General features: G+C 42.5%; 1 protein-coding gene across 2 annotated transcripts in view; it reads right to left on the bottom strand.

Annotated features, from left to right (window-relative positions):
• Positions 1-10829: 10829 nt before the first annotated feature.
• Positions 10830-27446, bottom strand: part of RFX4 (regulatory factor X4) — an 83869-nt gene continuing 67252 nt past the window's right edge. Inside the window, exons 16-18 of one of the 2 annotated variants that reach the window (XM_077266469.1) lie at positions 21088-21247; positions 20858-20996; positions 10830-15624 (exon numbers count right to left, since the gene is read on the bottom strand). In XM_077266469.1, the coding sequence (XP_077122584.1) occupies positions 15355-15624; positions 20858-20996; positions 21088-21247 (569 nt within the window). In that variant the 3' untranslated portion in view covers positions 10830-15354. The remainder of the gene's footprint in view (positions 15625-20857; positions 20997-21087; positions 21248-27446) is intronic. The other variant, XM_077266470.1, reaches the window with a different exon arrangement.

Genomic DNA, 27446 nt, shown 5'->3' with positions numbered 1-27446 from the left:
GCCCCATATGTTGGGGAAGAACCACTGTTTGGGCGCATGGCAGAGCTCGGAAGGGAAGGAGCGCCATTTGGAATGCAGACTTAGATGGATTGGTCTGCAGGCGTCACGTTGCATTTGCAGAGCCCCTGATGTACCCAAACAGTAGAAACCCCCAAAAGTGACCCCATATTGGAAACTAGACCTCCCAAGGAACTTATATAGATGTGTTGTGAGAACTTTGAACCCCCAAGTGTTTCACTACAGTTTACAACGCAGAGCCGTGAAAATAAAAAATCTTTTTTTTCCCACAAAAATGATTTTTAGCCCCCCAAATTTATATTTTCCCAAGGGTAACAAGAGAACTTGGACCCCAAAAGTTGTTGTCCAATTTGTCCCGAGTACGCTGATGCCCCATATGTTGGGGTAAACCCCTGTTTGGGCGCACGGGAAAGCTCGGAAGGGAAGGAGCACTGTTTTACTTTTTCAACGCAGAATTGGCTGGAATTGAGATCGGACGCCGTGTCGCGTTTGGAGAGCCCCTGATGTGCCTAAACAGTGGAAATTCCCCAATTCTAACTGACACCCTAATCCAAACACACCCCTAACCCTAATCCCAATGGTAACCCTAACCACACCCCTAACCCTGACACACCCCTAACTCTAATCCCAACCGTAAATGTAATCCAAACCCTAACCCTAACTTTAGCCCCAACCCTAACCCTAACTTTAGCTCCAACCCTAGCCCTAACCCTAGCCCTAACCCTAACCCTAGCCCTAACTCTAACCCTAACCCTAACCCTAGCCCTAACCCTAGCCCTAACCCTAATGGGAAAATGGAAACAAATACATTTTTTTAATTTTATTATTTTTCCCTAACTAAGGGAGTGATGAAGGGGGGTTTGATTTACTTTTATAGCATTTTTTATAGCGGATTTTTATGATTGGCAGCCGTCACACACTAAAAGACGCTTTTTATAGCAAAAAAGTTTTTGCATCTCCACATTTTGAGACCTATAATTTTTCCATATTTTGGTCCACAGAGTCATGTGAGGTCTTGTTTTTTGCGGGACGAGTTGACGTTTTTATTAGTTACATTTTCGGACATGTGACAGTTTTTGATCGCTTTTTATTCCGATTTTTGTGAGGCAGAATGACAAAAAAACAGCTATTCATGAATTTCTTTTGGGGGAGGCGTTTATACCGTTCCACGTTTGGTAAAATTGATAAAGCAGTTTTATTCTTTGGGTCAGTACGATTACAGCGATACCTCATTTATATCATTTTTTAATGTTTTGGCGCTTTTATACGATAAAAACTATTTTATAGAATAAATAATTATTTTGGCATCGCTTTATTCTGAGGACTATAACTTTTTTATTTTTTCTTTGATGACGCTGTATCATGGCTCGTTTTTTGCAGGACAGGATGCTGTTTTCAGCGGTACCATGGTTATTTATATCCGTCTTTTTGATCGCGTGTTATTCCACTTTTTGTTCGGCGGTATGATAATAAAGCGTTGTTTTTTGCCTCGTTTTTTTTTTTTTCCTACGGTGTTCACTGAAGGTGTTAACTAGTGGGACAGTTTTATAGGTTGGGTAGTTATGGACGCGGCAATACTAAATATGTGTACTTTTATTGTTTTTTTTATTATTTAGACAAAGAAATGTATTTATGGGAATAATTTTTTTTTTTTTCTTTATTTAGGAAATTTTTATTTATTTATTTTTTTTACACATGTGGACAGTTTTTTTTTTTTACATTTTTACTTTGTCCCAGGGGGGGACATCACAGATTGGTGATCTGACAGTTTGCACAGCACTCTGTCAGATCACCGATCTGACTTACAGCACTGCAGGCTTACCAGCGCCTGCTCTGAGCAGGCACTCGGTAAGCCACTTTCCTCCCTGCAGGACCCGGATGCCGTGGCCATTTTGGATCCGGGGACTGCAGGGAGAGGAGGTAAGAGACCCTCGGAGCAACGCGATCACATCGCGTTGCTCCGGGGGTCTCAGGGAAGCACGCAGGGAGCCCCCTCCCTGCTAGATGCTTCCGTGACCGCTCCTGGCACATAGTGCCGGATGTCAGCTGCGATAGTCAGCTGACACCTGGCTGCGATCGGCCGCACTCCCCCCGTGAGCGCGGCCGATCGCGCTGGACGTACTATCCCGTCGGTGGTCATACAGGCCCACCCCACCTCGACGGGATAGTACGTCCAATGTCAGAAAGGGGTTAATATTTACACCAAGTGTTGTGGTCTTGAATTTCTCTCTGCACCTGTTTGAATCACCGTGTGATAATACAGACTTTACCACTTATAAAACTGTGTCCTGTAGTTGTCTTGTTCCACGCAAAGAGTCTCCTGAGTTATCCCCTATAATTATTACACGACCTCAATGTAGATGAGAGCAGAGCACTACAAGGGCCCGACGGTTTCAGACATTTGCCCATGGGAAGTTGGATAGAAAAATGCCCAGTCAAAAGGGGAGTGGGCAGACACAAGGAGAGGTTTTTAATACTAGAGACAGAATTGGACCATCCTAATGGGTTCACCTTGTTGCGGTGGGATGGCTTTTACGCTTTTTTTTATTAAAATAGTATTAACTAAGTACCCTGTGTTATTTATATGTAGTATTACCATTTACTTATTGTCACAATCCATTTTTGGATCTGTGGCAGATCTGACTTTCCATATTAAAACTTTTTTCCATTCTGGTCATCGGGGGTTAATTTCTGTGTTTTTCCCCTCTGCTGGTCAGCTGTGTAATTGCATTGCTGCTAGTTCTGCTGATGTGGTTGGTGACCACTCCCACCATCCTTCAAAAGGTCACATGATGAATCAGCTGACTGTTGGTTATACAGGTCCTTTTGGAGATCAACCTAGCTGGAGTCAGGAGCTTGCTGAGTGCCGTGTTCTTCAGCCGAATACTGATATCTGGTGCCTTACTCTGCTGTGCGGTGCATTGCAGCAGAGAAAGCTAAGTGTGGAGTTTATTGTTGCTTTGTCCCTTTGTTGTCTGTATCTTCCCCTGTGTTGTATTAGTGCAGCTGTGGGACCAGTGCTCTCACCTGCCAGTTCCCTACTTAGGGATTAGATCAGGGCAAGTGAGAGAGTAGGTATCCTGGTCGGCGATGGGGTGAAAGAACCCATATAGGGACGCTAGTAAGAGCAGAGCACATCCTCAGGTGAGTGCAGGAGGTGTCCATTCCCCGTTCCCTACCGACGGGGCCCACCATTGTTAAAGTGTCCCCGGTGTACCGTTTTGTGTTTCGCCGGTTTGTGACCGTCCACTCGTCGGGTCATGTCACGCTAGGACAGTCACTTCATGATACTTATTTAGTATAGGGTATATGCTCATTTGTTTGTTTTTTTCCTTGGGTTTTGTCTGTGAAATGGCCACACTGTGAGCATGCTCTTACACATTGCACATATACCAGCTTATGCTCCGTCTCATTTCTTTGATTTTGTTCTGTCATATTCTATAATAAATACAAGCCATACACTTGACCACTTAAACAGATACAGACCCCAGAATAGCGCTTCGAAATAAGAAGTTAAATCAAAAATTTTCTGCACTTTGGTTATATGAAAACCTCTGTAGGCCGCATTGTCTTTTCTGCGCTTTCTATATGAGGGCACTGTGTCCCCATTCACTAGAGTGCATGTTTGCATGTGTTACATCAGTTCATTTGTGACCGTAGTGCAAGAAAAAAATGTCTGCCATACTTGTAATTTTGTAGAAAGAAGAGGGTCTGTCTGGAGCCGATATTTCTGGAAGCTTTTGTGCACAGTATGTGAAGGACGGTCATTGTCTCTCTACAGGAAGTGAGGGTGGGTCTTTGTCTCTATACAGCAAGTGAGGGCAGGTCTTTCTCTTTCTACAGGAAGTGAGCACAGATCTCTGTCTTTCTACAGGAAATGAGTACAGATCTTTGTCTCTATACAGCAAGTGAGGGCAGGTCTTTCTCTTTCTACAGGAAGTGAGCACAGATCTTTGTCTTTCTACAGGAAGTGAGTACAGATCTTTGTCTCTATACAGCAAGTGAGGGCCGGTCTTTTTCTAGAGGAAGTGAGTTCAGATCTTTGTCTATCTACAGGAAGTGAGGGCGGGTATTTGTCTCTCTACCTGAAGCGAGGGCGGATTTTTTTGTCTCTGTACAGGAATTGTGTGTGGTTCTTTTTCTCTTTACAGGAAGTGAGATTGGTTCTTTGTCTCTCTATTAATTCTGAGGGAGGGTCATTGTCTTCCTACAGGAAGTGAGGACAAGTCTTTGTCTTTCTACAGGAAATGGGGATCTATCTTTGTCACTCTACAGAAAGTGAGGGTGGGCCTTTGTCTCTCTACAGGAAGTGAGGGTGGGTATTTGTGTCTCTAAAGGAAGTGAGGATGTATCACTGTCTATCTACTGGAAGTGAGAGTGGGTCCTTGTCGCTCTACAGCAAGTGAGGGCTGGTCTCTCTCTACAGGAAGCAAGGATAGATCTTTGTCTCTCTGCCTGAAGCGAGGGCAAATGTTTGTCTCTATACAGGAGTTGGGTGCAGTTATTTTTCTCTCTAAATGAAGTGAGAGTGGGTATTTGTTTGTCTAAAGGATGTGGGGAGGGTCTTTGTCTCCCTACAAGAAGTGAGGATGGGTCTTTGCCTCTCTACAGGAAGTGATGGCAGGTCTTTGTCTCTCTATATGAAGTGAGGGTGGATTGTTGTCTTTGTGCAGGAAGTGGGTGGGTTCTTTTCCTCTCAACAGGAAGTGAGGGTGGTTCTTTGTTTCTGTTGCTGCTCTCCTGTTTCGCAAACTAGATACAAGACCTATCAGAGAGGCAAGTTTTCAGTTCAAAGCAGACAAGACTTTGGACAATGGCAGATCAAATGTATGCTGGGATGTCAGTGAAAGAAAGCTCTGGCATGTATAATGCTGGAAGAATGCTGATGCAGAGGATTCACCTACTGAAAGTTACAGAGTCTAAAAATGGGGTTGTTTCCATAGCATATTACACTCGGATGAGCACCAAAAGCTATTTTAATTTTTTTTGTTGTAGGGCGTGAGGGCAGTAAGTCTATGGTTTTCTATAGATTTAGGGTGAAAGTACAGGTTTACTTTAAAGATATTTAACAAGATGAGAAAACTGATGACCTAATCTTGACATAGGACATCAAAATCATGTCCTACTCTTCATATTCCTGCCTATCAGATGATTGAAGGTGAGGTGGTGCGGGAGACTCTGGAATGCTGAGAGCAAAGCACAACACTGAATATTTTCCCACATGCCCCTTTTATAAAGTCCTCACTACCATTTCCCACTTTTGTTTTATGACAGAGCATCTTGGTTACCACCCACAAGAAACCTTCAGACACATTTTTGGGAGACTTCGACATCCCCTGAGAGATTTGCCAAGTCTTCAAGAAGTCCCGGGAGTCTCTTCATTTTCCAAGAGCCTCCTTGATATACTGGGAAGGTTGTCAACTGTGCAAAGTGATCACGGCTTCAAACTAGTTTGGTCGCATATGAGCCCTAATGTTATAGGTTGCAGTCAGTTCATTCCCTAAGACAAAGAATGTAGCAAATCTGAACTTTCTCCATTGAGAAGAAATCTTTATGTTTAAATTGGCATAATCATTCTTTTTGCCCACCTTCGAACAGCATTTTGAGTTTACTTGTGTTATGTTTGTTTAATATTTAAATTTGTTTCGTGATCTGAAACATTTAAGTGTGACAAGCATGCAAAAGTATAAGTAATTAAGAAGGGGGCACAAAATTATTCACATAACTGTACATTTCTCTGGTTTGCCAAATAATTTGTTGTCTCTGAGTATCTGTAAGACCTGCCTGACATGTACCTGATGTGACTCGAGGTCAGGAGAATTAATCAATATGCCATCAAGATAGATTACAACAAATCTAGCCACCAGGTGACTAAAAAGGTAATTTATAGTGATGAGAGAGTATGCTCGTTACTCGAGTTTCTCTAAGCATGCTCGGGTGGTCTCCAAGTATTTCAGCGTGCCTGGAGATTAGGTTTGTCGACGCAGCTGCATGATTTGCGGCTGCTAGACAGCTTGAGTACATGTGGGGGTTGCCTGTTTGTTAGGGAATCCCCACATGTATTCAAGCTGTTTAGCAGCCGCATAAGCTGCGTCAACATAATTTAAATCTCCGAGCACGCTGAAATACTCAGAGACCACCCGAGCATGCTCGGAGAAACTCGAGTAACGACCACTCGCTCATCACTAGTAATTTACAAAGTGCTGGAAGACAGCGGGAGCATTAGTCAACCCAAATGTCATCACAAGGTTTTCATTGTGTCCATCAGATGTATTGAAGGCTGTTTTCCACTCATCCCCCTCCTTAATTCAAATAAGATTATGCTCCCTCCTGAGATCCAGTTTAGAAAACCATTTTTCTCCTAAGATCTGGTTAAAGAGGTCTGGGATAAGAGGAGAGGATATGGATCCCGGACCGTGATCTGTTAGCTTAAATCTAGGCAGGGGTGTAACTCCCCATCTATTTTCTTGACAAAGAAAAACCGCGCTGCAATGGGAGATGAAGAAGGTCTGATATGGCCCCTTGTCAGACTTTCCGCGATGTAGTCCTTCATGGCCTGCCTCTGTGGTCCACAGATATTATACAGCCTGCTCTTTGGCACCTTGGCCTCAAGTATAAAATTAATCGAGCAATTGTAAGGATGATGGGGCGAAAGTTCTTGACACCCCTGTTCTGAAAACACATCCCCGAAGTCAGACAGGTTTTCAGGCAGAGAATGGCTACCCACCCTAGCTAGCCAGGTGCCCAAGCAGTGTACTTGACAATACTCATTCCACTTTACCACCTCCCAAGTCTGCCAGTCTACCACAGGATTATGCAGTGTAAGCCAAGGTAGCCCAAGAACCACAGGAGAGGGCAGACCCTATAGCGCATAACAGTCAATAAATTCTGAATGCATGGCCCCTACATGTAGATGTAACACTCAAACGACCTGAGTAAAATACCCCTGGTCAAGGGTGCAGAGTTGATGAAGAAATGAAGAATATGGGTATTGGTCTAGACAGTTTATGTGGTTTGTGGCCCTGGACCTGGACGTACCTAGCATTAATCAAATCAAACACTGCCCCATTGCCCAGAAAGGCTGAAATAACCACCTTAATTTTGCCCAGATGGATCTCAGCCGGTGAAAATAAAATTGTGACCTACCCACAGAAGAAACCTCCCCGCAACCCGGCTACTTACTTTTCTTGCGGATGTTTACGGCGGGATACAGAAGGAAAAGAACCCACAAAATGACCCTTTCCACCACAGAAAAAACACTCCCCCTTTATAGTGAACTACAGTTGGACCAAAAGTCATCCCACTTAGTATCTGTGGACCACATCCGAAACTTAGAGCAATACTCTGCTGGCCGCTCTACCTACTGAAGGTGATGCAACATAGACTTGGCCAGGGAGACGTGGTCGAGGTCGTCCTATATATGACCCAGTGCCTGAAAACATTTCTTAACCATCTGAAGCAGCTGAGAGTTTGCTGGGAGAGAACATGTCCAGGCTTGGAGGTCACCCTGAAGGAGAGAAATTACAATCTCCACCAGTTGCTCCTTGGTTCCTGAGGGAGAGGACATAAATTTCAAGTAAAGCTTACAGGCCTTTAACTTGTCTCATCCACCAGAGAACCTGTCAGGTAAAGCAATCTTGGGTTTAGACAGGGATTGCCTGGGAGTCGCAGTTCTTAAACCAGATATATTTGGGTGCTGCAAAATAACAGTGCTTCGGTCTGCCTCCTCAAGGCTGAGTTGCTGCAGTTGCCCTGCCAGAGCAGTCACTGGAGCCATGATGGATAAAAAAATTATTTGGGCCAGTGTTAATGCCACAACACTGTTGCAGGGTATCCCAGGGCTAGTAGCTCCTTCCCTATCCCTAAAGCTAGGGGCGCTCCAGCTATCCCTGCTCCCCAGATGGTGAAGACGCCAAGGGATGTGGCCTCGATGAGCTCCTAAATCAGCCTTAATCTGTCCCCTTCCTCACCGAGGGAAATAGGGAGTTGTAATGTATAAGAATACACAAACCAGACTAACAAGGGATGATGTACAGGGATAAATGAAAATACCAATGATACAAATATGCACTCACAAACAACAGAGTAGAACACCGGGAAGTAAAAAAGAAATAAGAGCTAAATCACCAAGCAACAGTCTTCTGAACAACACTCCTAACACCTCCTCAAACAACCCACACTTCCAACTCCAGAACCAGGCAGTATGAAACAAACACTGGCAATCCCCCGAACAAGGAAGGATCACCTCTCCACCTTCATTCAGTCCTGTGAAAGAATGTCCTGAATGGGAGCTGTGGATATAAAAAGTCTCTGGCTCCCTCTGCAAAAAAACTCTCTTCAGGAAGAGCCCAAGCAACCATGGTTCCATCTGGAGGAATACAGGTCTGCTCATCATTGAACCTAGCTTATGGAGAACCCTGGTTGCGGCTGTACTGTATGTTGTTTTTGGCTGGAGCTGGGTACATGTGATACGGTCGTGATATGCATTTTCTGGATGTGAGAAACTATCTTAAGGACTGTTGTTGCTGTCTGGAGTGGGATACACGTACTATGGTCGTGATATCCATCATCTGGAGGAGCATGGACTATTGATTACAGACTATACCGGCAGGAGACACAAAAGTTTTGGGCCAACCAAAAGTTGGGAGATAGTTCCACTGCCCTCTACCAGGAGATACTCACTATCGGCCACAGGATGGGACCTTGTAGATTGGGGACATTGCACTGTGACCATCTACCCAAAATTGCTGTAAGACCATGGACGTAAGGAATAAAAATAATTACCGTATATACTCAAGTATAAGCCGAGATTTACAGCCCATTTTTTTGGGCTTATACTTGAGTTATACCCAGGGGTCAGCAGGGGAGGGGGAGCGGGGGCTGTCTAATTATACTCACCTGCTCCTGGCGCGGTCCCTGCAGGTCCCTGCTTCCCCGGCGCCCCAGCATGGTACCGCTCATTACAGTAATTAATATGCAGCTCCACCTCCCATAGGGGTGGAGCCGCATATTCATTACTGTAATGAGCGCTAACGGTGACCGCTCAGTACAGGAATAAGCTGCGGTGCCGGGAAGCCAGGGACTGCACCGTACCAGGAGCAGGTGAGTATAACGGGGAGGGGAGTGCTACGCTGCGCGATATTCACCTGCTCCTCGTTCCGGCGCCGCTCCATCTTCAGCGTCTTCTGCAGTGACGCTCAGGTCAGAGGGCGTGATGACGTGGTTAGTGCGTGCCCTCTGCCTGAACGTCAGTGCAGAAGACGCTGAAGATGGAGCGGCGCTGGAACGAAGTCAGATGAATATTGAAAGTGCTGGGGGCCTGAGCGATGGAGAGGTGAGTATGTGTTTTTTTTTTATCGCAGCAACAGCAAGTGGGGCAAGTGTCTGTATTGGGCATCTTATGGGGCCATAACGTTTGTGCAGCACTATATGGGGCAAGTGTCTATATGGGGCCATAATCAACTTATGTGCAGCATTATATGGGGCAAGTGTCTGTATGGAGCATCTTATGGGGCCTTAATCAACGTTTGTGCAGCTCTTTTTTGGGCAAGTGTCTGTATGGAGCATCGTATGGGGCCATAATCAACGTTTGTGTAGCACTATATGGGGCAAATATCTTTATGGAGCATTTTATGGGGCCATAATTAACGTTTGTGGAGCATTATATGGGGCAAGTGTCTGTATGGAGCATCTTATGGGGCCATAATTAACGTTTGTGGAGCATTATATGGGGCAAGTGTCTGTATGGAGCATCTTATGGGGCCATAATCAAGGTTTGTGCAGCACTATATGGGGCAAAGATCTTTATGGAGCATCTTATGGGGACATAATCGACATTTGTGCAGCATTATATTGGGCGAATGTGTCTATGGAGCATCTTATGGGGCCATTATTAACCTTTATGCAGGATTATATGGGGCATATTTTGTATGGAGCATCTTATGGGGCCATCATAAACTTTATAGAGCATTATATGGGGCTCCTGATTCAATATGGATATTCAAAAACACTTAACCTACTGATGTCTCAATTAATTTTACTTTTATTGGTATCTATTTTTACTTTTGACATTTACCGGTAGCTGCTGCATTTCCCACCCTAGGCTTATACTCGAGTCATTAAGTTTTCCCAGTTTTTTGTGGCAAAATTGGGGGGGTCGGCTTATACTCGGGTCGGCTTATACTCGAGTATGTATGGTACGTTAATCTGCTTAGGTGATTATTACAACCCACAACCTCAGATCTTCACACTTGCACTGTTTAATATAATGGTGAAGTGCTTCTAATTAGTGAAGGAGTACGTGAAATCAGACACCGCGATCTTCTGGACTCTCTCTGTCGTGGTAAACCCGTGACAGCCTCCCAGCTATCGGCTGTGGGCATTTCCAGAGTGGACACGCTATCCCTTTATGGAGTGGGGAACGCACGCTACCTAAGCACGTTGCCGGGGAACTTTCACAATGTGTCCAACTAGCCCTGGGAAAAGGAAGTCACTGCGGAAGCCGGAGCATGGGATGTCACTGAGCAGCTGCGGCGTTAAGCATGTCGACGTCCCTGCTGGGAGGAGGAAAAGGAACCATGCAGGGACGCCGGCGTTACACTGTGGAGTTTGGGTCTGGAGAACTGTGAGTGGTCTGTACTTGGACTGTGAAGGTCGGACATGTGAAACTGGTCATAGGCTGTGTTTTCTCCATCGGCACTATGGTGAACCACCCTACAACTCATCTGGAACTGTGCCACGCAGTACAATCAAAAACTTTACAAGCAAAACAGTGGAATAGTAAATTTCCAGTAAAACTGTTTATTGGCGTGAACACTCGCTTTACAGCTGTACAAATAATATGTGTATTTCCAATTGCAACGTGCACGGTTATCACACTCGCTGCTAGCAATATATTATCTACAAATTGCCGCGACGTTATATCGACCATTCATTATTGTCTTACCCATAGGGTAATAAGTCCACTTTATTTCCTCAGTGCGTTTCTGTAAATATATTCCTGTTAATTTCATCTACTAGAGAAACAAACCTTACAATACTACCATTAGACGTAACAACCCACTAACACCGCATTGCAAATCCCTCAAGGCACTGGTGTAACTGCTGATACATACTACATCGCAAACATTCGAGGATCTGCCGCCTCTTCTGACATGGCTGTGTTAGTAAATACTTGTTTTCCCCATAAAATAACAATTTGGGGTCATCTATTCTTCTGACTTCATGTCGTTCCTCTATTATTCCCCCCCAGGAAATGTATAACTAAATAGACAACTGGGTGTTGCTAGATGTGGGTGTGGTCATTCACTTTTTGACACTGTCCAATCAGTGCTGACTATGAAGGACACACTCTATTAAATAGGGGAATTAATATAAAGACCCATTTGTTAATTTATTCATATTTCCAGAAGGAATAACAGAGGGCGCCAGAAAAGACGTGCAAGAATCGGTATTTAATACAAAATGCAAGTATTTGCTTAAGGAGAGCTGACCTGGAATAGAGAACTTTATCCTTGTGTTCAAATTTATACTAGCTTCAAAGGGAATCTGTCAGCGGATATGTAATCTGACAGCAGCATGATGTCAGGGCAGAGACCCTGATTCCAGCGATGTATCACTTAGTTTACTGGGTGCAGCAGTTGTGATACAATCACAGTTTTCTCTGCTGCAGCTCTGAATGCTGGGCTGTGTATAACCCCGCCCACACCACTGATTGGCTGCTTTATTGAAAGTTCCTAATCAGTGTTGGGGGCGTGGCTGGACTAGGATGCACAAAGCAACTAGTCCTGTAGTGATAATCTGCTGATAAAACACTGATTTTATAGAAACAGAAAATCACAGCCCAGTAAGTGACACATCACTAGAAACAGGGTCTCTGCCCCTACGTCATCCTGTTCTCAGATTACATAACAAAAACCTGCTGAGAGATTCCCTTTAATGGCCATGCTAGTCCAATTGCCAACATTTTAGATTTGACAACACAGAATCACTCTGCACTTGTGCCAAAATGCTAACCTCCTTGAAATACAGGAAGGGGGATAAGCCTGATAGTACATGAGGCTGATACTGCATACAAAAAAAATGAAGAAATTACTTGGTGAAGTGTAACTAAACTTTTAAAAAGTTTTCATATTTTGTAGCCACTGTATTATAATTTTGATCGGTGGGTATCCGGGTCCTGATACACCCACCAATTGCTCAAAGGAAGTAGTAAGAGCACAGCAACCCAATAGCAGCAGCTAATGGGCTGCAGAGCTTACATGGCATAACAATGTGGAAGGGGGTAGTGGATAGCCCATTTAGTAGTAATCTGAGTGTTTCTGCTCCCTCCTTGAAAGATCAGTGGTGATCTCAGGACACTGAAACCATTCAATAAAAACTACAATAGTAGCTTCAACATATCAGGACTTTTAAAAACGTTTAGTTGCACTTTGTTCTTTCTAATGTGAGTTGAAAGACTTGGTCTTACTCGTTTATATAGGTAACTGCTCCGCAGACTGAAATACTGGAGAGTCGCTAAATCAGAAATATTGTAAGCACTGGGTACGAACATTAAAGGGACTTTTTACTCAACAGAAATATGTAATTTTTGTTACCTGGTGTAAATGCCACTGTCGTCATGAATCCGACGCTGTTTTTCTTCTGTTCCTGCGCCTCTCCATTGCTGAGATATGGCCTCCTCTTCTCTGTATGTAAATCTAGTCTTGTTCTCTAAGTGGGTGTGGTCTTAAACTCTCCTCTGTGTGACTACTTGAAGACCACACCCCCAAGATTTATATACAGAGAAGATGGGGTGATATCTCAGGAACGGAGAGGCGCAGGAACAAAAGAAAAACATCGCCGGATTCAGGGGAACGGCTCTGTTAACATCAGATAAAAAAAATTGACTATAAATGACAAGCTTTAAGTCTCCTTTAAAGCAAATGAACACAATTAAGGGTTCTGTCTGTATTTTTCCAGCCCAGGCTGTGCTAAATACATTATTTATATCATCAGTGCCTCTGTTCCAATGTACTAACACAGGTGAGTAACATTATTCAACCATAAAAAAGACTGACCAATGGGGGCTTTTAATTCTGCAAGACCACATTGTTGGGTGAGAAGGCATCACATAAACAATAAAAATATGCAATAAGGCTTAACACTTTAGAATGAACTATTATTTGCCATTACATGGTCATGAAAGTCTGATTAGGCTTCATCCCAAAACTCTGCCTGTTTTTTTTTTTTTTTTTTTCTTGAATATTGGAGGATTTTTTCCTCTTTTTGTGGTTTTCATCCCAAACTTGTAGCCTGCATTTTGCATTATCAGATCTACAACTCCCTGATAAGTTGCATACCTGAAAATGCAATATATACAGTAAATAAAATTATGTATATATTTAATTTATTTTTTTCCCCCCAATATTTATTGTAGAGGATGCATTTAATAAATGACGGTACACAGAGCTGACTTGGCGGTACCATCCTGGTGAAAATGCTAGATATTATTGGAGACAAGAGAAGGAAAAGGGGGCTTATGTTTAGTCGTATATTTATAATGTATCATTGGGTGATTTATTTAATTTTTTTTTTAGGCCATTTATTGGCCCTGTACCAAAAAGGGCCAAATGGATCTAAGATCGCCTTTATACTGCCCTTGGGTTATCTGTTTATTGTATGCGCCAGGATAGCTTCCAAAGCATACGTCTATATCAAGGCACCCCCATTGATCCAACAGAGGGTCTTTTTTGGCCTCCACCAAGCTGGGATACATATTTTTTTGGCCGTATGGGAATTGCGCAGTCTAATTTGGGGTGCAGTAAAAATTTTTTTTTTTTACATATGGTGACCCATGAGAAATGCATGATATATCGATACAGTGTCTTCCATCAATGGCATCTAGAAATCCTCTAGAAATCCTTCCCAACCTATACTATACCTCCAACGGCTCAACATTTTAGAGACACAACCGTTGTCAAAGGATATATTTTACATTTTTTGTTTTGTATTTTTTTCCAAACAGCAATGAGCAAACTAATTGCCAACAAAGAGGCAGCCATTTTCATAGGCAGAGATGTCATTCAGACCTCCTAGATGTTCAGGTTCTTTCAGGATCGGTCCCCAAAACCTCAAACAAGGTGCTAATTGTGTTTGAACTGACTATTCTGGAGGGTTTTATGGACATTTCTGGGAGAGTCATATAACTTCATGAAAATTCATTCTTACAAAAATTTTCAGTGAAAAATTCAGGATATTTAAGCCCCACCTTAGGCATACTCCACACCATAAAGGGGCATATTTGGGTGTGGTTTTTTATAAAACACACCTCTTTCCTACTGGCGGTCGTGAGACTATTGGCGTGAGAATGGAAATTCCAAGGTTGGAAGTTTGGCAACATGACCAACACCACAGCTCGTAGTAGTCATATATTCCAGGCCATGGTAAAACCGAACTGTGCTCCTACAACAAGGGCGTATATGGGGGAAGGATAGGAGAATGTGTCCTTGGAGATGGGTGCCAGAAAGGGCACTAAAAGCCTCTCTAACTCGTCGAAGGTATTTAGATATAGGGCAGTGAGATGGAAACAAACTGCTTATTGGCCTTGGAAATACTGTCTACGACCCAAGTGCTCGTGAAACGGGGTATCTTCATATATTCTTTTATAACAGACCACTGTTCAAAATATTTTTTTTTCTCTATATTTTACTATATTTTTTTAAATATTTCACTGAAAGATTCAGGAGCAGAGATCAAAACTAGATGCAGTTCAGAGTTTAGCCATGGTAATGGGTACTAGGCAAATATTGTTGACCTTGACTTTAGGCGTCCCAAACACATTATTATTATTATAATTATTATTATTATTATTATTATTATTATTATTATTAAGTGCCTCCTGATTTAGCATGGACATATCTGAAAAGTTAATGGTACCAAGGGCAGATCTGAGGAGATACCTCTCACCCGCCTTTCGGGTGGTCCTTAGGTACCTGCCTTGTTTGACCGGTTGTGTCCCAACACAACTATAAAAATAAATACATAAGTATGGTTCTCCAATGAACCTATGAACCTACAGAAAAAAATTTGTTAGAACAGAAATTAATTATTGTCTGGAACTGGCACCACTTGTATGGTCAAATCAGTGGGAATTAAAAACATATAGAAGGCCCCAGTTGGCCCAAAATAGTGCTCTACAGTATCGATAGATTTTCTTTTTCTACTAAAAATTTTTGTTGTTGACCTCTGTACACGTTCATTGTTTTTCCAAGCTGTGCCTGATGTGTTAATCCCTTTAATAGAATCTCAGGAACGAGAAAAAAATCTTCAAAAGTTCCAAAATTCCCAAGCCAGTCTTCATTTAGCCCATCCCGTGCTAGCTTCTCCATTTATGTAGGCAAAGCCGGGAAAATGCTGCATGTGTTCATAGTCAGAGTTACGTCTTGTAGCCAGAGATGCGTACATGTCAGTAGAGCTTCCATATCTGGCAGAGTGCATGGTTGGACTAGAGTAACAAGAGTTGCCCGATGCTACTTCTTGCCATCTTGGTGTCACCTGGCTCGGATGGAGTCTCGGAGTACTGGTCATGAGGCATGGATCCATCCGGGTCTGGCTGCTGAATGGGTACTGAAAAAAAAAAAGAAAAATGATCAGAAGTGGAATCTTATTTGCTATAAAAACCACCATTTATCTTATTTTGGACCATTGGGTTCACTACTTTACAGTGAGATCACTATATCAATTAAAGGAATACTCTGCACAAGCGTATCCCAGTACTTCCTGCCTTCAAAGGAGCTTTTGGTGAAAAAAATAAATTTTTAAAAAAAAGGTCTAGTCAGCTTAGAAAAATAATTTAAAAGAAGTAATACCCTCACAGCTTCAGTTTTGATGCTTAAGTGGTCTCTACTTCCTTATTCCAGAAATTACAGGAAATGCCCACTCAGCCAATTACTTGCAGCAACAGTGACAGTGATTGGTGAAGTGGGCATTTCTTTCCATTTATGGTGTGATGGAGTGGGACTGTAGGGAAGTAGAGACCGGTGGGAACAAGGTAAGAAATCTTTATCTGTTTCAGAACAGGATCCAGGCTAAAACGGGTCCAGACTCCTTCAAAAAAGGTAAAAGAAGTAATACTCACCCTCATCAATCCCTTGTAGCTTCTGTATGATGTCAAGATTCTTGCGGCACTGTACTTTCCATGACAGGAAATGCCCACTCAATCAATCACTTGCAGCAACGATGATCCGCCTCAGACAGTGATTGGTGGAGTGGGCATTCGTGTTCCTTTATGGTGTGATGGGATGGGACCAAGAAGTAGAGACCGGTAGGAACCAGGAAGAAATCTCTATTTGTTCATTTACTTTCTGTAACAGGAAAGGCCCACTCAGCCAATCACTTGCAGTAACAGTGTCCCGCCTCAGACAGTGATTGGAGGAGTAGGAATTTTTATCCATTTATGGTTTAAAGAAAAGGAAGTAGAGACCAGTGGGGTTCAGGTCATAAATATTTGTGTGTCCTAGGACATCAGCCATGTTAATCCTTCTTACAATCCCGTTTCTGGCTGCAGAAGGATCCTCCCCCCTTTGTTGTATGTGTTCAAGAGCACCGAGCCTCACACTTTGACTGAACCTTTTCCCTTTAGTTGATTTCCAGATGAAAATTGAGTAGATAAGCAGGAAATCGAAAAAAAAAAACCTGTTTCAGCAAAACACAGAAAATTCTACATGATAACAAAATTAGTCATTTCATTCTTTGGCCTGCAACAATTACAGTTTAACTGTTATATTTTATATGTATACTGTGTGTATATATATATATATATATATATATATATATATATTATTATTATTATTATAATTTTTTTTTTTATTTTGTATGTACTAGTTGGCCTGTGTGAAATTTTCGCACGTTGGTTGTCGGGGGGCGCAGACAATTTTAGGAAAATTAAGCTGGTCAAATGTAAATGTATTTAATGAGATAATGAACACAGAGGTATGTATGTCACTGACATATACACTCACCGGCCACTTTATTAGGTACACCATGCTAGTAACGGGTTGGACCCCTTTTGCCTTCAGAACTGCCTCAATTCTTCGTGGCATAGATTCAACAAGGTGCTGGAAGCATTCCTCAGAGATTTTGGTCCATATTGACATGATGGCATCACACAGTTGCCGCAGATTTGTCGGCTGCACATCCCAAAGATGCTCCATACAAGGCAGGATGGATCCATGCTTTCATGTTGTTTACGCCAAATTCTGACCCTACCATCCGAATGTCGCAGCAGAAATCGAGACTCATCAGACCAAGCAACGTTTTTCCAATCTTCTACTGTCCAATTTCGATGAGCTTGTACAAATTGTAGCCTCAGTTTCCTGTTCTTAGCTGAAAGGAGTGGTACCCGGTGTGGTCTTCTGCTGCTGTAGCCCATCTGCCTCAAAGTTCGACGCACTGTGCGTTCAGAGATGCTCTTAGGCCTACCTTGGTTGTAACGGGTGGCGATTTGAGTCACTGTTGCCTTTCTATCAGCTCGAACCAGTCTGCCCATTCTCCTCTGACCTCTGGCATCAACAAGGCATTTCCGCCCACAGAACTGCCGCTCACTGGATTTTTTTTCTTTTTCGGACCATTCTCTGTAAACCCTAGAGATGGTTGTTCGTGAAAATCCCAGTAGATCAGCAGTTTCTGAAATACTCAGACCAGCCCTTCTGGCACCAACAACCATGCCACGTTCAAAGGCACTCAAATCACCTTTCTTCCCCATACTGATGCTCGGTTTGAACTGCAGGAGATTGTCTTGACCATGTCTACATGCCTAAATGCACTGAGTTGCCGCCATGTGATTGGCTGATTAGAAATTAAGTGTTAACAAGAAGTTGGACAGGTGTACCTAATAAAGTGGCCGGTGAGTGTATATACTGTATGTAGCAAATATTTTATATGTACCTGCCTGAAATCGTCTGGGCAAGGAGTTCGGTAAGCTGGAATGCCACCAAGGCAAATGTTAGGATTTGTTTCAGCTTTGTGGTAGTGTGCTTTGGGGTAGTGTGGTGCCACCTGCAGGTCATTTTTCCTTACTGCAGATTTATGAAAATGAATGTTTAAAGTGTATTTTGTGATCACATCATGGATGTGTGGTTTGTTTGGGTATTTTCTTGCTGAAGGGGGCAAGTTTACGTTTCAAATGGTGTATAATTTGTGTGTGTGTGCAGTATGAACGGAGATACAAAGTGATCACTGAAAAATAGTGTTTTGAAATAATATAGGATTTTATTTTTTAGTGCTACGTTCATTTCCATTCGCTGCGACCATCGTGAATATGCCACTTGTCTCGGATTTATGAGCCTTCCTACTCATCTACTAGTTGGAAGATTGTGAAAAATAGACAACGGCACAGAGATGTTTTATTTTTCCATCTTCTCGTCCGCAGCTGTGAATGTCAGAAGTTTAAAGGACAAAAAATATATTCTAAAAATAATACAGACTGTGAGTAACTTGTGGCGTATAATAAACGCTATTATGACGGGAAGATGGAAAGTTTTGTCATCGTGGGTCAGCTAATTGAAAATGACTCATTATTTTTCTTTTCCTCTGACTTTCATGAAGAGACCATTGAAAGACAATGTTTTAAGACCGTGTTGCTGGCATGCGTCTGACCAGCTCTCCAGTGAACTCTCTATTCAGTCCTTACAGACCATGCCATCTGCACAGATTTTGGCATGTTGCTGCCTCGGTCACCTTTCACACTGCGCATCCGGTTTAATAAGGGATATTTTGGTTCTGTTTTCCCAGTGATCTTTGCTGATGATGAAGGCAACTCTTGTTGTGCTGTTCTTAACAGGAAATTACCATTTTTCTGGTGCAACAAGCTCTAAGCTAGCGTAAAGTGTTAACCCCTTGGTGTAATCTGAATTAAGGGGCAAATGTCAACAGGCTTATAGAGTTCATTAAAGGGAATGTAAAATGAGAAAATAATATAGTGGCCTCTGAAGGGCTCCAATGGAATGAAGTAGGGACCCCAAATATCAGCTTATCTGTAGGGGTGTTCTCTGTAGCTCACTTTTCAGCTTTACCGTATAGACTGAGAAGTATTCAGCAGAGTCATCTCACTAGCATAAGAGGATGGGAATTTAATAGCCTCTCTTCTACTCCTGAAGGCATATATAATGCAGGTGTCATTCCTCCTCTCAGTGTGGTGAGTGGCAGCTCATCGGTCCAATCTGGGGCAGGTGTGTGCTGGGTTTTCTACAGGTGTCTCCTGTTCAGAATTATTCTCAGGCTATTTAGCTGGCTGTGTACCTCTTATCTCTGCCAGTTGTAGCTCTGTTCAGTTTGCTGTGTGTTTTTCTTTGTCAATGTACTGAGTGACAGTCCAGTTGCCCAATCAGGGCCAGGGCGTACTGGGTTTTCTACAGGTGTCTCCTGTTCAGAATTATTCCCAGGCTATTTAGCTGGCTGTGTAACCAGTTGTAGCTCTGCTCAGGTTGGTGTGTGTTTGCTCTGTGCTTTGAGTTCTAGTATTTTGATCTTTGTTTACTGACCTGGGATTTGCCTTTGATCATCTGTTTGCCTAGCCTTTTTGTCTTGATCCACTACCTTCTTGGAATTCTGACCACGGACTGTGACCTGACTATGCCTTTGCCTCACCCTCTATATGACGTACCCTATTAATTTTTGACCTCGGACTCCCTGATTTCACTACCTCACGGTGTGTCCATAAGTAACGACTAGCTTCACAACAGGATAGCCAACTATGAAGCATTTGTACTCTGTTGCACTGTCTACACCAAAAATGTAGCAGGTCGAAAGCGGGTCTCTGAAAAGCCTGTCAGAGTGGAGTGGTGACCACTCATGTTCCCCACCAATCATCAAGTTATGATCTTATCTGCAGTCGGTTTATCTGTAGTGTGTCATTTACTGTTCTTTGCCGCTCACTTTTCAGCTTTGCTGTATAGACTGGCAGTTGACCAGCAGAGTCATCTCACTATCATTAGAGGGTGGGTATTTAAAACAGATCTTTTCCACCACTGAAGGCATAGGTAATGTAGGATAGCAGTCTATGAATACTTGTACTTTGATGCACTGCCGATACAAAAAATGCAGATTTTAAGCAGGTCTCGGAAAGCCCAGTCAGAATGAAATTGGAACCTCACATGTGCCCCAGCAATCAGCAAGTTATCACCTTATCTCTAGGCTGTCATTTACTATTCACTGTAGCTCACTTTGCTGTGTAGTCTGGGACATGATCAGTAGAGTCATCTCACTATCATTCGAGATTGGGAATTTAGTAATATCTTTACTTTAATGCTGAAGGCATAGGTAATGCAGTATATGGCACATCCCGGTATAAAGTGTATCTCCACCCAGGTTTAATCAGACCTGCCAACCTCATGTAAGGTACCGAGGACCTTGGGGAAAAAGTGGAGACCTCTTAACTCTTGAATCAGCAGATAAATCTCCTGGTCCTATGCAAATCTTTCCTAAAATCAAGAATTTTGGAATGTTTTTTGAATGTGTGGGGAGGACGAGACATTGGGTGGGCGGAGAAGGGTGAGAAGAAAGCAATCATCGAGGGGGCATGGACTATATAAGAGGTATGGCCAGAGCGACATCAATCATTGACTGTTGGACTACAGCTGTTAAAAGTTGGCAAATTTGGGTTTAATATGTTGAGAAATCCTGTAGAAATTTTTCATTTTCTTGGAAATGACTTCACAGGGAAAAATCAAGCGCTGAATATTGTCCAGAAGATGGGTTGTCCATGTAACGTACGGATACCCCGGGTCTGCCCGATACTGCTAGCGGTTTGGGCTCTAGCTTGATATTAATGGCTACAAGGAGTGATTGAACCGGTACCAACCTGAGACGGGCTTCTGTGATACGCTGTATAATGGAGTGGTGTGGTAATCCCAGATTCATGGGGTAGAGATGTATATTGTGAGGCGATCGGATGTGGACTCTGGTTGCTGTAGGTTCCATAATTATAACTTCCCGTGTACCTTCGCAAAAAAATAAATAACATTAAAAAATGTTATTTTTATGAGAAAAACTTGTTGCGTTGACATTTTTTTTTTTTGTTAATATTCTTACCCATGTTCCTCTCGGTGTGGATAGACAGGTATTCTGTGTGTGACAGATGGCGGCATGTGTGGACTTCTCATACAGGGTATCTGCTGGGTGTTCTCTCCGGGTCCATTGGCAGCTGTGGTGACAGTATAGGTCAGTGACCATGTGTATGACTGCATTGCACCTGCAAAAATTAAAGTAGCATAGTATGTTTGTTAGGGAATCATTCAGACGTCAGTGGTTTTCTCGTATGAGAAAATCAGTCCCAGTTTCATCAGTGGTTTTTTTTTTTATTATCAGAGTTTGGTCAGGGTGTCAGATTTTACCATGAGAGTTTAGTCTGAGATTCATCTGTTTTTTTTATCCAATGAGAAAAAAAAAGTTTCTATCAATTCATGATAAATGAACACCAAATGTCCCCTTCTTCTCCAGCAATCTAATACAAGGGAAATGTAGTATTACATTGCAGATTTTTAAAGAAACGACTATTCATCTAATAGATGGCTGAAGCCAATCAGAGCTCAACCCCCATTTATGGTTGATGGTATGGGTGGTCTTCAGGAAACAACTCCTTCAATCCAAACGAGGCCATGACTTATCCATGTGGAATTAACCAATATTTCATATTTGGCATTTCTCTTAGCATGTCAGAGAGGCGCCCAGAATGGGGAGAGACCTCCTCGTCTCCTGGAAGACTCACGCGCAGCAGAAGGTTCCTGGCAATCTTCAGAAACCAGCATCCAGAACATTTATGGGACATGAATGGGCATTGTCTGCCAAGATGTGGATGTGGTAATGAAGATTAAAACATTTTTGAAAGCTTCAGTCTCCAGAAGTAGAAAGGGTCCCTAACAAACCTTTCCCAGGCCCTATGGACTATAAAGGTCAAGGTAGATGGCCTCCTCCTCACCGAAACTTACCAAGAGCCTGCCTGGGCCTGTCCACTTCCCAAGGAAGAGGAACGAGAAGTTGTGTGGGCATGAGGAACCTGATGGCCAAATAAAACCCCAGGAAGGACATCCCTTAAGTCCTTAACGACCATTGACATTTTTGTCATAGGTCACTAAGCTAAGTATGGAACTTGCTAAGGAGCTGATCCTACTTTATACCAGGCAGGTGCCCTGTTGCACAGCCGTTATCTTCCTGTAATTGCAGTAAAAATGAAAAAATAAAAAATAGTTTATTTTTTTCAAACATAAAATTAAACTCCCTCCATTAAAAATAAAGAAATTTAAAAAGTTTACTGTTCAACCCCGAAAAGAAGAAAAAAAATCGACCAGCCAGAATTGCCATTTTTCAAAAAAAGTAAAAACAATAACAAAAGTGATCAAAATGTCATAGGCACCCCAAAATTATAAGAATAAAAAGGACAGCTCAGGATGCTAAAAAAACAAGCGCTCACCCAGCTCCATGGACCGAAAAAAAATAAAACATTTTGAAACCATTTTTTATTATGAATTTCTATACTAGATTACCCATGACTGGTACATCAGATCTCAAAAATGAAGGGTCAAATCACCTACACAATATAATATAATCATCCAACATGTGATACAAACTCGCACTCAAAGTGCACGCAAAAAATACATTGCTACCTCCCATGCCTAATTATTTTATCTATTTATTTGGTTTTATTTAATGAATATATGTCTTTATATATCTGATTAACCCTGACATTTTTCTGCTCCTTTGCTGGCACTGGGTAGTTTGTAGTATCAGGCCATAGTGGAGCGTCGCCAGCATCGAGGGAAGACTATAACTATTGTTGGGTTCTTATTTTCCTTTACAAGAAGGATTTTTCCCTGCGGACCACCCAGCTAGTCAGCTCATTAGTATTTACTTATGTAAATGAGTTGATGAAAAAAAAGTGAAATGCGTCAAACAATAGAAGCAATAAGAGCTATCATTTGCATTCCTTTAAAGACTTCTGTGTATACAGTCAGCCAGCATCCGCAGTGACACCGGTGTGCATGACAGACTTTGTACAAAAACTGGGAGGAATGGGAATCATGGTCACTATCTAACCACAACTAGATAAAGACGAAGTCACAACAACTATCTATCTATTATCTATCATCTATCATCTATTTATCTATCTACAGTGGGGGAAATAAGTATTTGATCCCTTGCTGATTTTGTAAGTTTGCCCACTGACAAAGACATGAACAGTCTATAATTTTAAGGGTAGATTAATTTTAATATTATCAAAAATAAAAACCAGAAAATCACAAAGACAATTATCTTACATAGTCACCTTTATAAAACACTCCTGTCCACAGACTCAATTAATCAGTCAGACTCTAACCTCTACAACATGGGCAAGACCAAAGAGCTTTATAAGGATGTCAGGGACAAGATCATAGACCTGCTGGAATGGGCTACAAAACCATAACTAAGACGCTGGGTGAGAAGGAGACAACTGTTAGTGCAATAGTAAGAAAATGGAAGAAATACAAAATGACTGTCGACATCGATCTGGGGCACCATGCAAAATCTCACCTCGTGGGGCATCCTTGATCATGAGGAAGGTGAGAGATCAGCCTAAAACTACACAGGGGGGAACTTGTTAATGATCTCAAGGCAGCTGGGGCCACAGTCACCAAGAAAACCATTGGTAACACATTACGCCGTAAAGGTTTATGATCCTGCAGTGCCCGCAATGTCCCCCTGCTCAAGAAGATACATGCAGGCCCATCTGAAGTTTGCCAATGAACACCTGGATGATTCTGTGAGTGATTGGGAGAAGGTGCTGTGGTCAGATGAGAAAAAAATTGAGGTCTTTGGCATTAACTCAACTGTCGTGTTTGGAGGAAGAGAAATGCTGCCTATGACCCAAAGAACACCATCCCCACTGTCAAGCATGGAGGTGCAAACATTATGTTTTGGGGGTGTTTCTCTGCTAAGGGCACAGGACTACTTCACCGCATCAATAGGAGAATGGCTGGAACCATGCACCGTAAAAACCTGAGTGACAACCTTCTTCCCTCCGCCAGGACATTAAAAATGGGTCGTGGCTGGGTCTTCCAGCAAGACAATGAACCAAAACATACAGCCACAGCAACAAAGCAGTGGCTCAAAAAGTAGCACATTAAGGTCATGGAGTGGCCTAGCCAGTCTCCAGACCTTAATCCCATAGAAAACTTATGGAGAGAGTTGAAGCTCCGAGTTGCCAAGCGACAGCCTCAAAATCTTAATGATTTAGAGATGATCTGCAAAGAGGAGTGGACCAAAATTCCTCCAGACGTGTGCACAAACCTCATCATCAACTACAAAAAACATCTGACTGCTGTGCTTGCCAACAAGGGTTTTGCCACCAAGTATTAAGTCTTGTTTGCCAGAGGGATCAAATACTTATTTCTGACTGCAAACTGCAAATAAAATTATATTTTATACAATGTGATTTTCTGGATTTTATTTTTCTGTTCATGTCTTTGTCAGTGGGCAGACTTACAAAATCAGCAAGGGATCAAATACTTTTTCCCTTCACTGTGTATATTATCTATATATTTATCTATGTATCTATCATCTATCTACCGTATGATCTATGTTTTATATATCTATTTTCTATCTATCTATTTATCTATAAATCTACAATGCAATCCAGTATTATTTATTTCTGTTTCTTTGTCCATCTTTTTACTGTCTCTTTTATCTTTTGTCTATTCTTCCATATTTATTTTAGTTTCTATCTATCTATAGACATCTTTCTATTATCTATCTTTTCCTTCCATCTATCTTTTGTCTATCTATTAAGCTTTCTATCTCCTATCTATCCATATTTCTATAATCTGTCTACCTAGCTATCTATGATCTATTTCTCTGTTTTATCTAGCTAACAATCTTCCTTCCATCCATCCATTCTCCGTAAACCCATCCATCCATCGAAACGCGTTGACAATAAAAAATGCTTTTCATGGATACCCAAAACCTGTCCTTCGTTGTTGGCAGCGCAGAATTTAACACATTGACTTCCAACCTCTAAAAAGTTTATTTTTTGGCATTTTTTTCATAAGATATTTTTTCCTAATGTTTTAGGAAATTTTTAGGAGTATTGTTTCCTAATAAGTTCCTATGTGAAAATGCGTGAAAAATCACATCATATTCAGAGTATGCTACATTTGGTTAAAGAAGTAAGCGAAACACCCCACCCCCCAACAAAAAACAATGGTAGAAAAAAATAATTATTGCATTTAAAAAAAAAAAATCTCCCTGAAATAGTAACAAGGTTTTTTTTTAAAAAAATTAAATATACTTTATAAATATACTTTATGACCTTATTTTGCTTCCTTTTCTACCAAACTCCATGCAGAATGTGCTGTTTTATCCGCCTTGTTCATGCAGTTAGAATGGCTGATTTGAAATTCAGCTGTACTCCAAAATCCATAGTCTAGCGTGAACTGCTCCCCTCCCCCATACTGGGACAGAATTTGTAAGTAATGTCTGGGCATGGGAGAAGGGAAACGAGAAACTCCTACCGGAGTATGTGTTTTTTTCGGTACAGCAGCAATCTAAATCAGCTACTCTAAGTGTGTGAACAAGGCAGATAAAACAGCACATTCAGCATGGAGTAGGGGAAAAAGGAAGCAAGGTAAGGTAATAGAGTCGCTTACAAAAACTGATAACTTTGCAAACACTGATCAAAAATGAAGTAACCCCTTTATGACATCCGCCTTACATGTACGGCGCAAGTCAGAAGCAGGTGTATGGAGTGGGCTCACGCAGCGAGTCGACCCCTTACCCTACAGGTGATGGCTGTTTATTACTGGTTCTCCTCCTATCTTTCTGACAGCTCCTTCAGTGTTCTGTTCTCTGGCTCCACTTCATCTCCTCTTCCTCTCGCTGTCGGGGTACCTCAGGGCTCAGTCCTTGGCCCCCTTCTCTTCTCCCTCTACAAGGCCCCAATTGGACAGACCATCAGCAGATTTGGCTTTCAGTACCATCTTTATGCTGATGACACACAACTATACACATCATCCCCTGTCCTTACCGCCACTGTACTACCGAACACCACTGACTGTCTGTCCGCAGTCTCCAACATCATGTCCGCTCTCTATCTGAAACTCAACCTCTCCAAAACTGAACTTCTTCTGCTCCTGCCGTCTACTAACCTCCCTAAATCTGACGTTTCCCTCTCTGTGGGTGGCACCATAATAACACCCCGGCAGCAGGCACACTGTCTGGGTGTTATGTTTGACTCCGATCTCTCCTTCACCTCCCACATACAATCTCTTGCCCGCTCGTGCCGCTTACACCTAAAGAACATCTCTAGAATCCGCCCTTTTCTCACCATGAAGACAACAAAAACTCTCACTGTCGCCCTAATCCACTCCCGTCTGGACTACTGTAACGCTCTATTAATTGGCCTCCCTGTTACTCGACTTTCCCCTCTCCAGTCCATCCTTAATGCGGCAGCTAGGGTCGTCCATCTGGCTAATCGTTACTCGGACGTGTCCGCTCTTCGCCAGTCATTACACTGGCTGCCCATTCATTACAGGATACAATTCAAAGTACTTGTTCTCACCCACAAAGCTCTCCACAGTACGGCACCCCCTTACATCTCCTCCCTCATTTCTGACTATCGGCCTAACCGACCGCTGCGCTCTGCTAATGACTTTCGACTAACCTCTGCACTAATCCGTACCTCCCGCTCCCGACTCCAAGACTTCTCCCATGCTGCGCCAATCCTCTGGAATGCTCTACCCCAAGATATTAGGACCATCCACAATTTGCATAGTTTTAGGCGCTCCCTCAAAACATATTTGTTCAGAACGGCCTATCATGTTCCCTAATCAGTTATTTTGTGTATGTGTAGCCCATTCACTATCTCCACCTACCCCCCACTCCCTGAAGATGGCTGGACCATCATTGTAAATACATCATTGTAGATACACACCTGTACTTTGTATCTCCCCACCTCATTGTAGATTGTAAGCTCTCACGAGCAGGGTCGTCTTATTTCGCTTTAATTATTGTATTGTTAACGTTGTTACTTATGACTGTTGTGTTTGAAGCTGCTAAACTGTAAAGCGCTGCGGAATATGTTGGCGCTATATAAATAAAGATTATTATTATTACAGCCAGGACCTGCCGGTAACAATCGCCGGTGAGGCGGTGGTCCACCCACGATTGTTAACCTGTTAAATTTTGCCCTCGATCTCTGACATTGGCTTTAAAATGCGTTGGCATGCGTGTGCGTCATTCTTTCGGCCCATCGGCGCGCCCATGACGTGATCGGGGGTCACCGATGGGTTGTCGTGACGGTAGAGGCTCAGTTGATGACCAGAGTGTCTGTCATTATTGAGCCTATTTGAAACCCTGTGGCAGAACTTCAAAGGAGACCTTGACTTTTGCTACATGCAGAGATGGATGTAGCACAAGCGATC

This window comes from Ranitomeya variabilis, chromosome 5 (assembly GCF_051348905.1).
Source record: "Ranitomeya variabilis isolate aRanVar5 chromosome 5, aRanVar5.hap1, whole genome shotgun sequence".
Taxonomy (NCBI): domain Eukaryota; kingdom Metazoa; phylum Chordata; class Amphibia; order Anura; family Dendrobatidae; genus Ranitomeya; species Ranitomeya variabilis.
This window is presented reverse-complemented; position numbering and strand designations above follow the sequence as displayed.